This window comes from Aquila chrysaetos, chromosome 25 (genome assembly GCF_900496995.4).
Source record: "Aquila chrysaetos chrysaetos chromosome 25, bAquChr1.4, whole genome shotgun sequence".
In the NCBI taxonomy this organism is placed as follows: Eukaryota; Metazoa; Chordata; class Aves; order Accipitriformes; family Accipitridae; genus Aquila; species Aquila chrysaetos.
Window position 1 is genome coordinate 15,115,302 of NC_044028.1, and position 14,559 is coordinate 15,129,860.

Here is a 14,559-nt window from a genome sequence, read left to right on the forward strand (position 1 = left end):
TGTTATTTATGATGGAACATAGATGACCTGAACTGCAATGACCAACTAACACAGCAATGCCATCTTTTTTAATACCAGTTAAAGTGGCATTCATTTTTTGGCACTGAAATGAAATGATGGAACATGATCTTCAATGTTATTTACTTCTAAGATTAAAATGACTAGCAAAATATCATTGGGCACAAGGAACACACAGATTGGCTTCCTGCCCCAGCTACACTTTGCTATGCTTGTTTACCACTGAGATCATTTGTGTACTTCAGTTAATGTTTATGTTAAGATGCTGTTATAGCATTAACAAGTAACTGTTTACTCCAACGATGTTTGTCGTCAGCAAACTAAGCCACAATACTGAAGAGAAAGGTAAAGCTTTTCTCACCAATGAGATAAAAATGGTGATAAGATTTGCCCATGCAATGCAAAATGTATTTCTAAACACTGCTGAATGTCACAACTGGCTGAAAATAAACAAAAATCTATTAATAGAATGCTACAATGAATCTGCAGTTATGAAGAAAATGAACAAAAGCTTTTAATGGTTCCTATAGCATTTGAAAGACTTTCACTGACTATACTGATTGGTAAGTTCTACTTCGTTAAACCTCTAAAAAGCTTCTGTTACTACGGAAGAAATGGCCAATTTGTCTTTGTATTTTAAATTTCCCCATCTGTAGGACAGGGACTAAAACTGCTCTCAAATCTGCAGAACTATATTGCTTCTCCCTGCACATATTCTTTGGAGATTTATTTTTTTACTAGCCCTTCTTCACAAGACTGAACATATACATATGGTAGTAAATCTTGCTGTAAAGCTGGCCTCTGCTATATGCCATAGGTGCTTAACCCTGGTAAGCTTAAAAACCATTGCTTTGAACAGTACATTATTTTAAAATAATATAGATTGTGGGACTGGGTACAAATTATCTTTCTCAGTTTACAATTTTATTTTGTGCCTCTGCGTGTAAGGAAGGGAGGGCTGGTGGAAGGAAAGGTATTTCCAAAACTGAAACAGCATTGAGAAAAACTTTGGCATACTTACCGGAAGCATACGGCTAATTTACAGCAACCACATCCAACAGCATTTGTGTTTATACAGGGCAGCAGCATGTATAACAGCTACAGCATCCAAACTCTGGAATTAGTGAAAATAACCATCTACGTAGACTATTTTGGGAGAGAAGTGTTATAGCCTGAAAACTGCTTTTAATCCACATGAAGTGAACTGGCTGTCTTTTATACTAGAACACTAGATTAAATAAGGTATCGGAAAATGTTGAAACAGTTCAGTATTTGCTGAGTGCACACCTAGTGAGATAGAGAATACAGCAAATGTGTTAGCATTCTAGGTGCAAAAGAAATTCAGATTAGGTATTGCTACACAGAAATTGATAGCTAGTAGGTATTCAATCAGAAAAGTGGTTTTTCTTTTAAATAGTACAATCACATGGTATAGTACATCACTTGTGTCAAGTCAAATTTAATCATATCAGCACACTTAAAGGAAAAAAACTGAATACCTACTCATATACCCATGCCAAGAGGGATTATATGAGACTTTATGAAGTCTTTGCCTTTTATTTAATATTCCGATATCTGTATAGAACAATTTTGATATGTATTATACCCTCAAACTAATCTATTCCATTGTCTTTTTAATGCACACCCAGCATGCCTGAACTCATAGTTACAGTATAACGTGTACTGTCAATTACCTACTTTCTTCTGAAGTCTCCCTATGTAAAAGGAAAGACATCTTCCTTGAAGCAGCAACAGGTGTAATGAGAGTGTTGCTAATTTTTTGAAAGAGAAAGCAACATCATCAGCTTTCTACTAGTTAAGCGCACATTTAAAAAGGAACAATAATTTATGAGCTCACTAATGCCTACTGATTTTTGTCAGCCTTAGTAGAATCAGGTATGTGAAGGACTGTGCTTCAGAAAAGGTGTTTGAGCAATGCAACACAGAAACTTGGTAGGCTTTTACTGAAATGTACTTTTTCTACATATGTTTAATGGCTTATCTGAAAAACAATGAAAAATGATCACTACATAATCCATCAGAAATAAACCAGTTTTCAGCTGCCAGAGACTAAATACAACAACAAAAATGTAGAAACATGGATTTTATTCTGGGAAAGTAACTGAAACTGTGAAGTGGCACATATGTCAAGAATCCACTTTGGCAGACTCAATCCACCTCAGAGGACACGAAGACTGTATAAATAGAACTTAGGCTCCAAAATAGGGACCTAAAAAGCAGAAGTCTACCTCTACAAATGTACTGCGTTTATTTTAACTAAGCCTGTTAGTGAATTCTCCTCTCTTATTCAGATCCTGATTTAATTTTCCCTATCTTTTAAACCCTCCTCTGCCTCCCTCAGTCTTCTTCATATCCTCCTTTATTATTTCCTCTGCATCAACTTTCCACACTACCTGCAAAAATCTGATTCTCCCATTTAATATTTATTGCAACAATTGAGAGTACAGGAGATGCAAAATGCTATACGACATGGTAATGCAGTAACTGTGTGTAAGTATGAACATGAAAAGCAATGGATGACCTTCATATATACTCCTTAACTTTCATGCAAAATATCTAATGTAATTGTGAACTATTCTGAGCAGAAATCTGAGGCTACAGGACCAGTACAATTTGATGCATTTTTTTGCCTGCTCCCATTTATTCTAGATACCATTGTAGCCAAATAATCCAGGATTTGGAAGATGCAAAGATATTTTGGAACTTGACACAACTACGACATTTCCCATCTGTTGGTCTTAATGAAGTGGTAAGTATATTAACCACCTTGTATAAATAACCACAAAGGGTTCACTGCTCATCAATTGACTTCATGTGGTAACAAAAATGTTCAATTTTTAAAATGGATTCTTAAATTATACAACTATTAATATTTCCACTGCCTGCAGTTCTAAAGAATAGTGGGGGGAAAAAAAAACCAAACCAACAAAACACACAAAAAAACCCCCAACAAAAAAACAAAAACAAACAAAAAAACCCACCCAAAACCCCCAAGCTCAACAAAACAGTGAGCTAATTTAAATTAACCAAAGGTGAAAAAGTAGATTCAAATCCTCCAATAAAGAGGTGTGCAGTGACTAATAGCATCAATTAAGAAAGGCAATGCGCACCAAATTCAATTTTGGTGTCTGTCTCTCTCACACACACACACATATATATGTATTCATGCTATCAGACTAAGAACCAAATTCAGCGGGGAGTTATGAAGCATAGTAAATTAATCTGAAAATGTTGTTTGCTAATAAGGATTATAAAATATTTTTTTCAGATTATTATTTTAACCTCATTTTAGTAACACAGATTGAACACCAGTTAAATAACCTGAACTCAAGACCTCTCACACACTTCAGAAGCAAACAAATGATGATATAAAATATTTGCAATTAAACAGAGAATATGACATTAATTCAGACAATATAAGCAGTAGACATTGTAAAAGTCTCTACTGCTCTATGCAGAAAAGTGGGAGTAAGGGTGAAGATACCCTGAACTTAAATCCTGATTTCTGTATGTCTTGGGCTTTAACAATTGAATACATTTTGCTTCCATTTCTTACATACATAAACCAGAAATCTAAACGCATAGTTTGCTACTAGAATTTGTTGGCTAACATGTTACATTCTGTAAATCTGAAAGAGCAACATCATTGCACCATTTCACTTAAGATAATAATTAAAAACAAATAAATTAGCAAGTTACTACAAACCCTGCACTGAACCACATAGCCCAGCTAAATGGTGGTTCCCATTGCCTTAGATGAAGAGGGATTTTTAGTAGAATTACACAAAGCAAAAAGGCAAATAATTTAAAACTAGAAGCAGAGCATCTAACATTTTGTGCAGAATCTCAGTGAAAGTAAGCTTTCCTTTAAGCAATGCAACTTTCTGATGCAAACAACTCCACGTTAATACTGTAACTTGCATGTCCTCAAATTCTCTTATTTGTCTGCAAGTTTTTAAAATAATCTCCTTTTTTCAGAGAATAATCTCAGTCAAGCTTTATTCAGAAATCACCTGTGGTTCATCTACAAACAACACTGAGTTTTGAAATAAAAATTACTTCAGAATTAGTACAGGATAATTAATACAGCCCTAACAAAAACCTCTACAACTGCATTTACCAGGTGTGTACCCTTAAATAATCAGCTGCATGTTAACTGCAATCTAGAAAAAAACCCCACACACAATTCAGATGAAAGCTAGCTTTTACATATGGTTTCACGAGCACAAAAAAAATCTACCATAAATATAAAAATAATCAGAAGTAGGTGAACATACTCATAAGTATGTATAGTGCCATTTTGTACTTCCAGTCTACTCAATGCTGTTAACACAGTTAACTGTCATCAACATAGATTTCTGAAAACCAGTAGTAGAACAGATACCAATATTCATAAATAATTGTCTTGAACTAATCTCTTTTTTCTGGTATGAAACTTCTATTTCCCAGGAAACCTTATTGTGCAGGGTCATCTCTGACAAAGGGAACTGCCTCTCTACGGAAATTGCAAGGTTTTCTTAGTGATCATGGAAGCAAAAGAGGAATTTTAGATGTTTTCAAGAAATTAGCTACATAAATGCAGACACCCAGAGCTTGGTCTCCGACAAGGAAGTCCTTTCCTCTGAACAACAGTTCACTAGGATTAGAAGTTCAGTAGAATCCAAATTTTTATATTCAAATATAATCCAAAATTTTTGCAAGTTGCTGTAAATGACAAAGCATTGAAAGTATTTGGAAGTAATAGGGCAATTTGCACAGATTTTTGCACAAGGTTGCATTTCATTTTTAAGAGATAACTGTGTTCCGTGAAGATACTCTGCAGAACTTATTTTTTTGTTTCACATATCAGTGCTTCTGCTTTGGAGAAATTTTTACAGCTTTTTAACTCCAAGCTACTGAATTGAGCAAGAACAGTGAAGTAGAAGCATAGTTAACAGTGCAGTAAGTCTGACCTAGTTACTGAGATACTATGTTAGATTCAATTCTGGGATGTTTTTATGAATATACTGCACTTTGCAGTCAGATGGTCAACAAGGAAATGACAATGCCGAACTTGTCACCATCTGCAAGCTCAGAAGAAATTTGGGAGCTCCTTACATGCACTCGCACTATCAGCTGGTTTGGCTTTTTGAACCCCAAAATGGTTCAGTATATGCAACCCAGTTCTCCACTGAATCAGACATATCCTGGACACATAATATATATTTGCTGTCTCAAACGGAGGACTATGAGCCTCCAGCTAGAGAGCATCTTAAAGCACTGCAGTCATTTCTGCAATGATCTGTCTGGGTACTCCTTCCATTTAACAGCAACCGTCAGGAAAAACAAGCAAGGTAAGGAACAATTCGGGAATATCCCTTCGCCATGAATCAGGAAAATATGCATTAACTATTCTTCTTGCAAGAACCATTCATCTTGCCAATTTATTTTCAGATACGAGCTGAGGCAACTAGATTTGGAAAAAGTCTACACTTGTGAACTCAGAAAAACAAATACCCTCACTAGCTTAAAAACACACATTCACTCACATGAGGAGAAAGACTGCAAAAGAATAAATAGTTGACCTGAGATCAGCGGTGATTGGAAAATGGAAATTTGCCTAAAATCTCAACAGAAGGTATGGTAACTTTAAGTTATACAACTGCACACATCAGATTGTTTGTTATTTTAATGGATTTAAAGTATTTCTCCCCTTCTGTTTAGGTTCAATAATACTTTGATCTAAAACCAGAAAGGTTGTCAGAGCATTCTATTCACTAAGGAGACAGGAGAGGAATGTGTAAGTCGAAAGTGGCAGTAGACCAATTCTATCCCTGAAGTGACAGAGAGGCAACAGGTAGGACAGCCTAGAGGGTACAGACAACATTTTAAGGATTTGCACATCTGCACTACATTGCATTATCCAATTTAAATGGAAAAAATTAGTTTTAAATTGTGTTTTAGACAACATCTATCAGCTGTGAAAAATAAAAAAGTATCTGGCTATAGGATTTAAGAGCATTTAATTACACTCTTCATGCTATGGTCTCTAGCCCAACGTCCTGCTCAAAGCTGGGTTAGTTATGCAATCAGACCCAGGGTCTCAGGGCTGGATCCAGATATTTTTTTGAAAACCACTAAGGACGGAGCCTGTGCAAAGTCTCTGGGCAACCTGTTCTGATGCTAAACTGTCCTCATGGGGAAAGTTTTTCCTCATACCTAGTTGGAACCTGTCTTGTTCCCATTGATGTGTGTTGCCTCATCCTCCCACCATGCACCTCTGTGAAGAGACTACCTCCTCCTTCTTGGTATCCTCCTTGTAGGCATTGAAAGGCTGCTGTTAGGTCATACTGGAGCCTCTTCTTCTCCAAGCTGAACAAGTACACTCCCCTCATCCTCTTACCACACGGCACGTGCCTCCAGCACATGAACATGTCGGGGGCCCTCTGCTGAACCTACTTCAGTTGACCGACATCTTTCTTGTATTGGAGGGCCCCAAACTGGGCCAAATATCTTAGATGTGATTTAACAAGTACCAACTAAAGGGAGATAATCACTTCCCTCAACTTAGTGGCTATGCTCCTGTTTATACAGCCCAGGATACTGTTGGCTTCCTCTGTTGCCAGAGCAAATATACTATACTAATATGACTATACTAATCCAGTAGAAATTCACTTGGAATTGTTGGAAATGTTTATATTACACACTGACATGGACATCCATTCAGATGTAAGCAGGTAAGAACTGCTTACAGGAAAGCCAATTTTGAGGGGCAAAGTGGTGATGACTCAATATCTTTCTGTGCAAGCAGACTGACAGCCTAAGAAGCTTGGGTCGTCCCACTACGAACTTCTTGGTTCCAAACAAGAAACAGCTCTGCCATTACAGAAGTTTCAAGCTGGAGTCAGAATTTCAGGAACAAGGAATTCTAGTAACAAGGAAAGTATCTGTTTTTTTAAGAGTGTCCTGACCAATTTATTTTGCCTCTAAGAATCAAAGAAAGCTCTATAGCCTTTCCTCATAGCAGCCACTACCTGGCATGATGACTTGAACACAATAACCGAGACAAATAGAAGCGGGAAAGCATAGGACAGACAGTGGGTGGGAGAATGCATATTTTCAAGGTAAAAGTAGATAAAGATATTATCAGCACTAGCATTTAAACGGGGAGTCACATCACCCCCCATCAACCAGTTACATAATAGGTTCCTTAAGAGCTAAGAGAGCTCTTCACCCTACCTCTACCCCATTTAACACATTAGCTTGTACTAATGGTGAGCTCTCATCCAGAAATACACAGCACCTCTGCCTGTGGGTATTACCACATGATGCAAATGAAGTTGTAAAGAGAAATCAACTCATCAATCACAATCACAAGGGGACACTGAGCAATGCAAAAGGATTAGCATTTCAGCCCCGCTCAGGTCTTTCTATCACCACTCTACTTTAATTAAATACCACCTCAAGTGCTTTATTACCATTAGAAATCTCAGTGTTGAAGGCTAGCATTCTGGAATCTAAGTGCTGAAGCTAATTAGAAATGAGAAAAAGAAAAATGTTCATTAAAAATTGCAGGATTCCCCTAACAGAAATGATCGACACCTTGGAATAAAGATTTGCCTTTCTGTGGATTTAGAATAACATGTTAAATAGCTTTCATTAAGCTGAAACCTTTTACTTTGAACCACATACCTGCCATTGTCTTTCATAAGTAAAGCTAGATTTAGCTGTATCTACCAAACCACTGTTAGAATTTAAAAGATTCTTTGCTTTATGGGTAGCTGATAAGAGCCTTAATTCCTCTTCTTCTAACATTTGATACACTAATTTAAATTTTTTCAGACTTGGCACACTCAAGGGCTTTTTGCCTTACTTCCCTGGATATACATAAGCTAGTCATTACTATTTATGAAGGCGATGAAAGAAAACATTAAACAGTCAAAGAAATATAAATCTTAGATTCTAACACAGAGTGCAACAGCAGGATTAAAACCAAAACAAAACAAAAAAAACCTGAAGCAAATACAAAGACATTTGCAATTTAAAGCAATACAATATAGCTGAAAAGCAGTTTTCTCCTCCACTTGACTGCCAAGTGACCTGACTCAGGATTTTATGGCTTTCCCAGGAACAAGCTGATAATATGAGTGACATCCAAAACTTAGCAGTGAAATTGCACTGTCATGAGCAAAAGCGAGGAGCGGACAGAACTTCTGATTCAAGTGATAAAGTAAATGTTTCTTAATTTTTAGCTATGTTAAAAGGGAAATATAAATTTGTTTTCTGGTCAGCACATTTATTAGATACATCTGCCTTTATACAGAAGAAATGAATAAGGCCTATACATTGCTGACAATCCCACTCAGCTAATTAGGGTGGGGCTTTTTTGTTCAGTTTTATGTATCAGACTTACTTTTCATGTCTGAGCTAAATGATTTCCCAAAGCAAATAATACCCCAAATATTAACAATAAAAAAAGACCAATAGTTTTTAAAATATAACATATATTGTTATTTGAACAATGTCCAAAAAGATCAATTTAAATTTAGCTTAAATTTATTTTTTTTATGTATCAGTTAAATGCTTAACACTAATAAAAATACCTTTAATCCCAAAGGAAACAGATGGCTTTAAATAGTTTCCTATTTCAACAGATGGAAACCAATCACTGAACTATGAAGGATCAAATAGAAAACTCTCAGTCATCTTTAATTCATTTTGACTAATAAGAACAAAATATAAGAGGAATATAACAAATAAAAGAATCCAACTTCTAATATGACTGGTTTAGTTTAAATTGTAATGGAACGAGGAAGGATTTAAAAATATTTGTTTGAGCTACGATATTAGATTTTGTTCATAGCACTGATTTAGTTTTTGGTTTTTAAATGAAGAATTTTTATAGAAAATAACAATTTGTGATGTATGTACTTTTTTACATTCATCTACCACTTTAAACCCCCAAAGATTATAAATTCCCCTCTAAACTGTTCTCTCATCACGAACATGCATACAGGAGCTACTGGAGCTTCCTCTGAAACAAAGCTGCTCTCGAAACAGGGCACAAAACCCATTCACAAATGGATCAATTGACAAAAGTTTTTGTCAGAAGCCAGCAAAAGAACACGCTGTGCAGGTAGCAATGAAGGCGTGAAAGAGCTACACTGGTCATTTTTGGGGTTGGCCAACATAGCAGAGCTGCCTTTTCTAATCCGGCAAAGCAAATGAAAACTATATTAAAACTATATTAAACCGCAAATTAAAGAACAATCAACACACCAGTTTTAGTACTACCGTGAAAAGCGTCATCTATAACAACGTAATTGTAGCTGATGCTTTGGAAAAGTATTAAGAGCAAATGATTCTTACCCTGGTCTTATCATTGCAGTTTTCTTCAGTCAAGGATATAGAGGTTTGCCAGCTAAGCCTGTGTCAGTTTGTTATTGACTTAAATATAATCAGCAGCTTAAGTGAATTAAACTAGTTTATTTTCCATCTCAAGCAATGTGCAACTTTCTAAAGCTGCAGCAAAAGTTTGTCATTTTTGCTTCATTTCTTCCTATAAGCTTACATAACAATATACTTTAAAGGTGCCCCTGCACAATCCTCAGCTGGTGGGCAGAATTGTACTTTCTTTAGAATATTTTTTAGGCCTCCATTTGTTAAAAGGAAAAAAAGGCTGCTTAGGCGTTTCATGATTTCTGTGCAGAACATTCACTATGTGGGAGTGCCTCATTTGCATAGTGGCATGTGGGTAGGATTTGGACAAGCGCACTGAAGGATATGACAATCAAAACCAGATATGTGGGAAATCTCTTTTAAATGTAAAAGGCCTCACCCAGGTTTCACTAACTTAGGTAAACGTTATTTCTAAGGGACAAATGAATGCATAAACTACTCTTGAGGTAAAAACTGGCTTCAAGCACTGCAATTTCAGTTGCATACCCAAGTACACCCAAGATTAATTTCTTATTCTGTCCTAGGCCTAGCACAGCAAAAATCAACGAGAAATGGAATTTTGATCAATGTTAAAAATTTGCATGTGATTCTTCCAGCTAATGACATGCAGAACAAGTTATAGCTGATTTCTGCCACTGACATTCTGTCAATTTAATAATAGATCCCTCTTTTGATGTAACTTGACTGCCATTAGCATTCCAAATATAGTGAACTGTTTTGTTAATACCTCTACAGAAGAGAAAACTGAAGTAAAAATGTAAAACAGAAAGCAACCTGGGCCAGTTTCTTGTGCACAGCACTTGTCTTTAATCCACTGCTCACTGGAAATGTGTAAATCCAGTTCCTTACCGGACTGGGACAGAGTAAATTCCTGTTTCGAACCAATTTGAGATTACTAGCCTGCAAAAAATTACTCTGCAGAAGCCAACATGAAAGTTTGATTTTTCAAGCAACAGACATTTTGAAGCACTCGATGAAACTGCCCTCTTCCTCTAAAACTCAGCTGACCAAAGTGACTCATGCACTTGGCTAGAAAATTAGACATCACTACCAACTTTTGAAAAAAATGGTCAAGGAGGCTCCCGGGCCTATCTTTGCGTGATGTAATCATCCACCAACTACACTGACTCTAGGGAGACCCTTCCAGTTTTCTTAGGCTCACAATCTGGTCAAATCTACCTTTATGTATTTTGAGGAACTGCTTTCTTCTGCTGGATGGCAACACATAAATGCAGGACTCTCAGGTGATGTCAAGAGCCAAGTCGTTAAGCCCTTTCCACTGCACCTATGAATACAATCGTATCCAACAAAGCAGTGACAGCTCTTATCTGGACACGTTTGCTCCACATCATCTATATATTCTATTAGATGTTAGTACAGTGTGCGCAAACAACTTGGGATTAGGCTTCTTTAGAAAGCAAACACTCTGAAGGTTCCCTGATCGGTATCCTTGGGGCTTTCTAGCCTAAATTTAGCAAACCATACCACACAATCTAATAAAGCTACTACTAGTTACTCCTTGCAATTTTTTTAATTAACAATAGGGGTTGGTGTATTTCTTGTATTTCCTCTGTGTTAGCCTAACTCAGACAACATAGACTTGCACAACTCTAAAAGGAGAGTATGAATAAGGGGATTTATTTCTCTTTTTCTTTTACACATGAAACAGATAAACGGATTTCCACTGGAAAAGGATTAATTCTACTTGTACAACCAACATGTTGACCACTCCTGGAAGACAGTTCAAACTCAGACAATGACCCTTCAAGGATTCCAGCTTATGGCTGTTTAAAAGCAGCATTCTATTTCTATAAAAAAAGAAAAAAATCTCACCTCGTATGCCAGAGATCCTTCACAGTAAGGACACCTTCCGTGGGAAGGAGCACACGCTAAGCAATCCCCCTCATCCAACCTGCTCTTACTTTGGAGTGAACACTGACCATATAAACCGAGACAGAATAATTAATTCAGTTCACTGAAACCAATATAATGTTAACATAATTTGTGAAGCTCCTTTCCTGTGAACATGAACCCCAGCTTTCAAATAATCCTATAGAGTATTTATTGTAAATTTTTAATGAAGTCTGTATTTCAGGCACAGGTGCAAATCCTATGCCATCCTAAAATATAAAAATGGTTCCTTCTCCTAATTAGTAAAAGCCAAAGTAACATTTACAGGTGACTGCATTCACAAATAATGGCAATAAAGTAAACCATAACCTAAACCTGGGTGTTCTATGTTACTAAACAGCTCCTTACAATCTGATAATTTTCATATGTATTTTATATGTCATTATTACATAAAAGATGCACCACTTCAATTTAATTTTAAATAAATGGACATAAACTGATTGCTATTTAAAGTTACGGTGTTCTAAAAATAACACATAATGGAAAAAGCAAGGGAGTGAAATATGCCAGATCTTACAAATTGCTGTGGTAAACAAATGGTCATCTTGATTATACGTGTGTTGTAGTTCAGTCAGGCTGCATCCTGCAATAATGCTGGGAAGATCAGCGTTGAAACACTTGGAGATTTTCTTCTCCAGTTTCAAGAAGTGACCAACCTATTCTATTTCTTATTATTACTACCTCACAAAAAATTTCCAGCCAGGCAAAAAATAAAAATAAATAAAACCAAACAGCAACAACAACAACAAAAACCCACAAACCAAAACCACTTTTCTACAAGGAAAAAAACCCCTCAAAGTTTTCGTCAGATGCCATTTTCCAGATTAATCTGGAGGTGCTGAAAACTTTTAGCCCTTTTTGCTCTCTGCTGTGCAACGCTAACGTCAGTTCAAGATCAGTATTAACCATGCGATCCTTTAAGTGCCAGAAGACTCCCCTCATAAGCTTCTATGAAAAAAACCCTCAAGATCACTTCAAACTTCTTTATCAGCAACTTAAACTAAGACTTTGCCTTCATGCAGATGAAGAATACTCACACCCTTCCTTCTGCCAGCTCTGCTGTAAATATAGACCACTGCACTTCAGCCAATCTAGATGTTTACAGAGTGAGCGTGGGCTGCCGGTCCCGATAATTTCATTTTATTTCATTCCATGGTCATTAACATCCAGGTTTAGCGGAGAAGCCATTTAATTGTCCAGTCAAATAGTGGATTTCAATTTACCATTAAGTCAGTGGCATTAAGAAATACTACTACTTAGTCCATACGACAGAAAATTAATAAAAAAAAATATGCTCACTTCACAAATGCAAGAGATGTATAAATACAGCAGGAAATGATTCATCTGAAAAAACAAAGACGACATGTAAAAACAAAAGCAAAAGGTACTTCTGTGGCTTTTAATTCTAAAATAGGCTTGAGTAAAATAAAACACGAGTCTGTAAGAGGCACTGCATTTATCTGCTACAACTGCTCTAAAAGGCAGATGTCTGTGAATTTTGTAACAGATTTAACAACATGACTGCAGTGTATCGTTAAAAATCAAACCTACCTGCCTTTTTATGCAAATGCAACATTAAAGGCTCCTTCCTCAAAGATACTCCCTACACACTAATACATCCTGTATCTGGTGTTTCAGCTAGACTGTAAAACTTCCTTCATGTAATGCATACAGCAGGAAAATAGGATGTCATGAAAGGGATAATTGTACTAGATCTAAGATAAAAGTTTAACCTATTTGCTTATTATAAATCCTTGAGTGGGAATTTGGCCTCTCTTTATTCAGAGACTTGAAGTTTTGCCTTCAAAATAGCTGCTGTAAGAGCATCCATGATAATAATGACTCGGTGGGCATTTTGTATATATATGCTCACAAGACCCATACATACATTGTCAGAAACACGGTAATGATGTAGTCCTGTTGTTCCCACCTTAATTACTATTGGGCCTATTGGTAATTTTTGGCACAGGTCTACATTATACAATCCAGAGAGTAACAGCGAGTTTTCCTCAGAAAGCATATAAGGAGTTAGTTAATGCTGCAAACTAATCTGCAGCTAAATGCAAAGTAACTGAAGATAAAAAAACATTACAACTAACATTCAGGAAGACACAGATGATTCCCAAGAACTAAACATGTAACGTATCCGAGACAAAAAAATCACAGTTTTCACAAACTGATTCACACAGCTTCAGATAAAATAGAAAGTACCAAGATGCTGAATAGGGGTTCCTCCAGAGCTACTCTTTCCAGACAAGGTGAGACTGCAGCACTGATTAAATGGTCCCAACAGAAGATCCTCATTTCCTGCTGTGAAAAGGATGCAAGGGCAAGAACCACAGATAACCAGAAAACTCTGTTGCTTGATTCAGTGCCTCTATAAAAACTAAACTCCCAGATCTAAAACCAGTATCTGGTGGGGAAAAAAAAAAAAAAAAATATATATATATATATATAATCCCTATTTCTCAAAGAAAGGACAAAATCAATAGGGAGAGATTATGACATGTCATTGCTTGTTTAACCAACTCAGTCACGATTACTTTAAATACAAAGTTTAACTCACAAAAGTTTGTTTGTTTGTTTTAAATTTGAAAGTATCACGTCAGATCACTACCTTCCACTTTTGGACTATGAAAAGCAGGCAGAGAAGATATAACAAAGCAAATTTAGGATGGTTATTCATTCTCGATCTCTTTTTCAAGTATGCATGTGCTACTGATGAACAATGTCAGGCAGGAACAGGAGTAGCCGAGGAAATCTCTACTTCTATTTTTTTAGAAAAATATAACTATTTCTACAATTGCGTCAATCCCAATACAGTAACTCTAATTTAAAATTATTTCTTAATAAACTATTTTTTGCAGCGTCTATATTTTATAGAACAAGCACTAACCAGTTGAGATATTTTGTGTAATTTTTATAAATTCTTTTTTGCTAATGTTGTAATTTTAAGGATGATCTGTTTAAACCTGCCAGCATAAATTCCTTTAATCCTGTGAACTGAAAAAAAAAAAAAAAAAAAAAAAAAAAATTTGGAGAGAATAGTTCTAACACTAAGATTTTTAAAAATCTTATAATGATAAGCTTTCGTTTAAAGCTGATTAAGAGGACAAATACTAATATTTTATTTTACACATAGTGCATATGTGTTTCCAGTAGTATTTTCTT

General features: G+C 36.0%; 1 protein-coding gene across 23 annotated transcripts in view; it reads right to left on the minus strand.

The window, feature by feature from the left end:
• The window catches only part of RBFOX1 (RNA binding fox-1 homolog 1), a 1,358,224-nt gene that overhangs the window by 158,539 nt on the left and 1,185,126 nt on the right, over nt 1–14,559 (minus strand). The window contains exon 1 of one of the 23 annotated variants that reach the window (XM_030002545.1): nt 1,040–1,063. The exons of the other annotated variants lie outside the window; for them this stretch is intronic. Within the exon in view, the coding sequence (XP_029858405.1) occupies nt 1,040–1,048 (9 nt within the window). The 5' untranslated portion in view covers nt 1,049–1,063. Of the gene's footprint in view, nt 1–1,039; nt 1,064–14,559 lie in introns of those variants that run through there. 23 annotated transcript variants of the gene reach the window in all.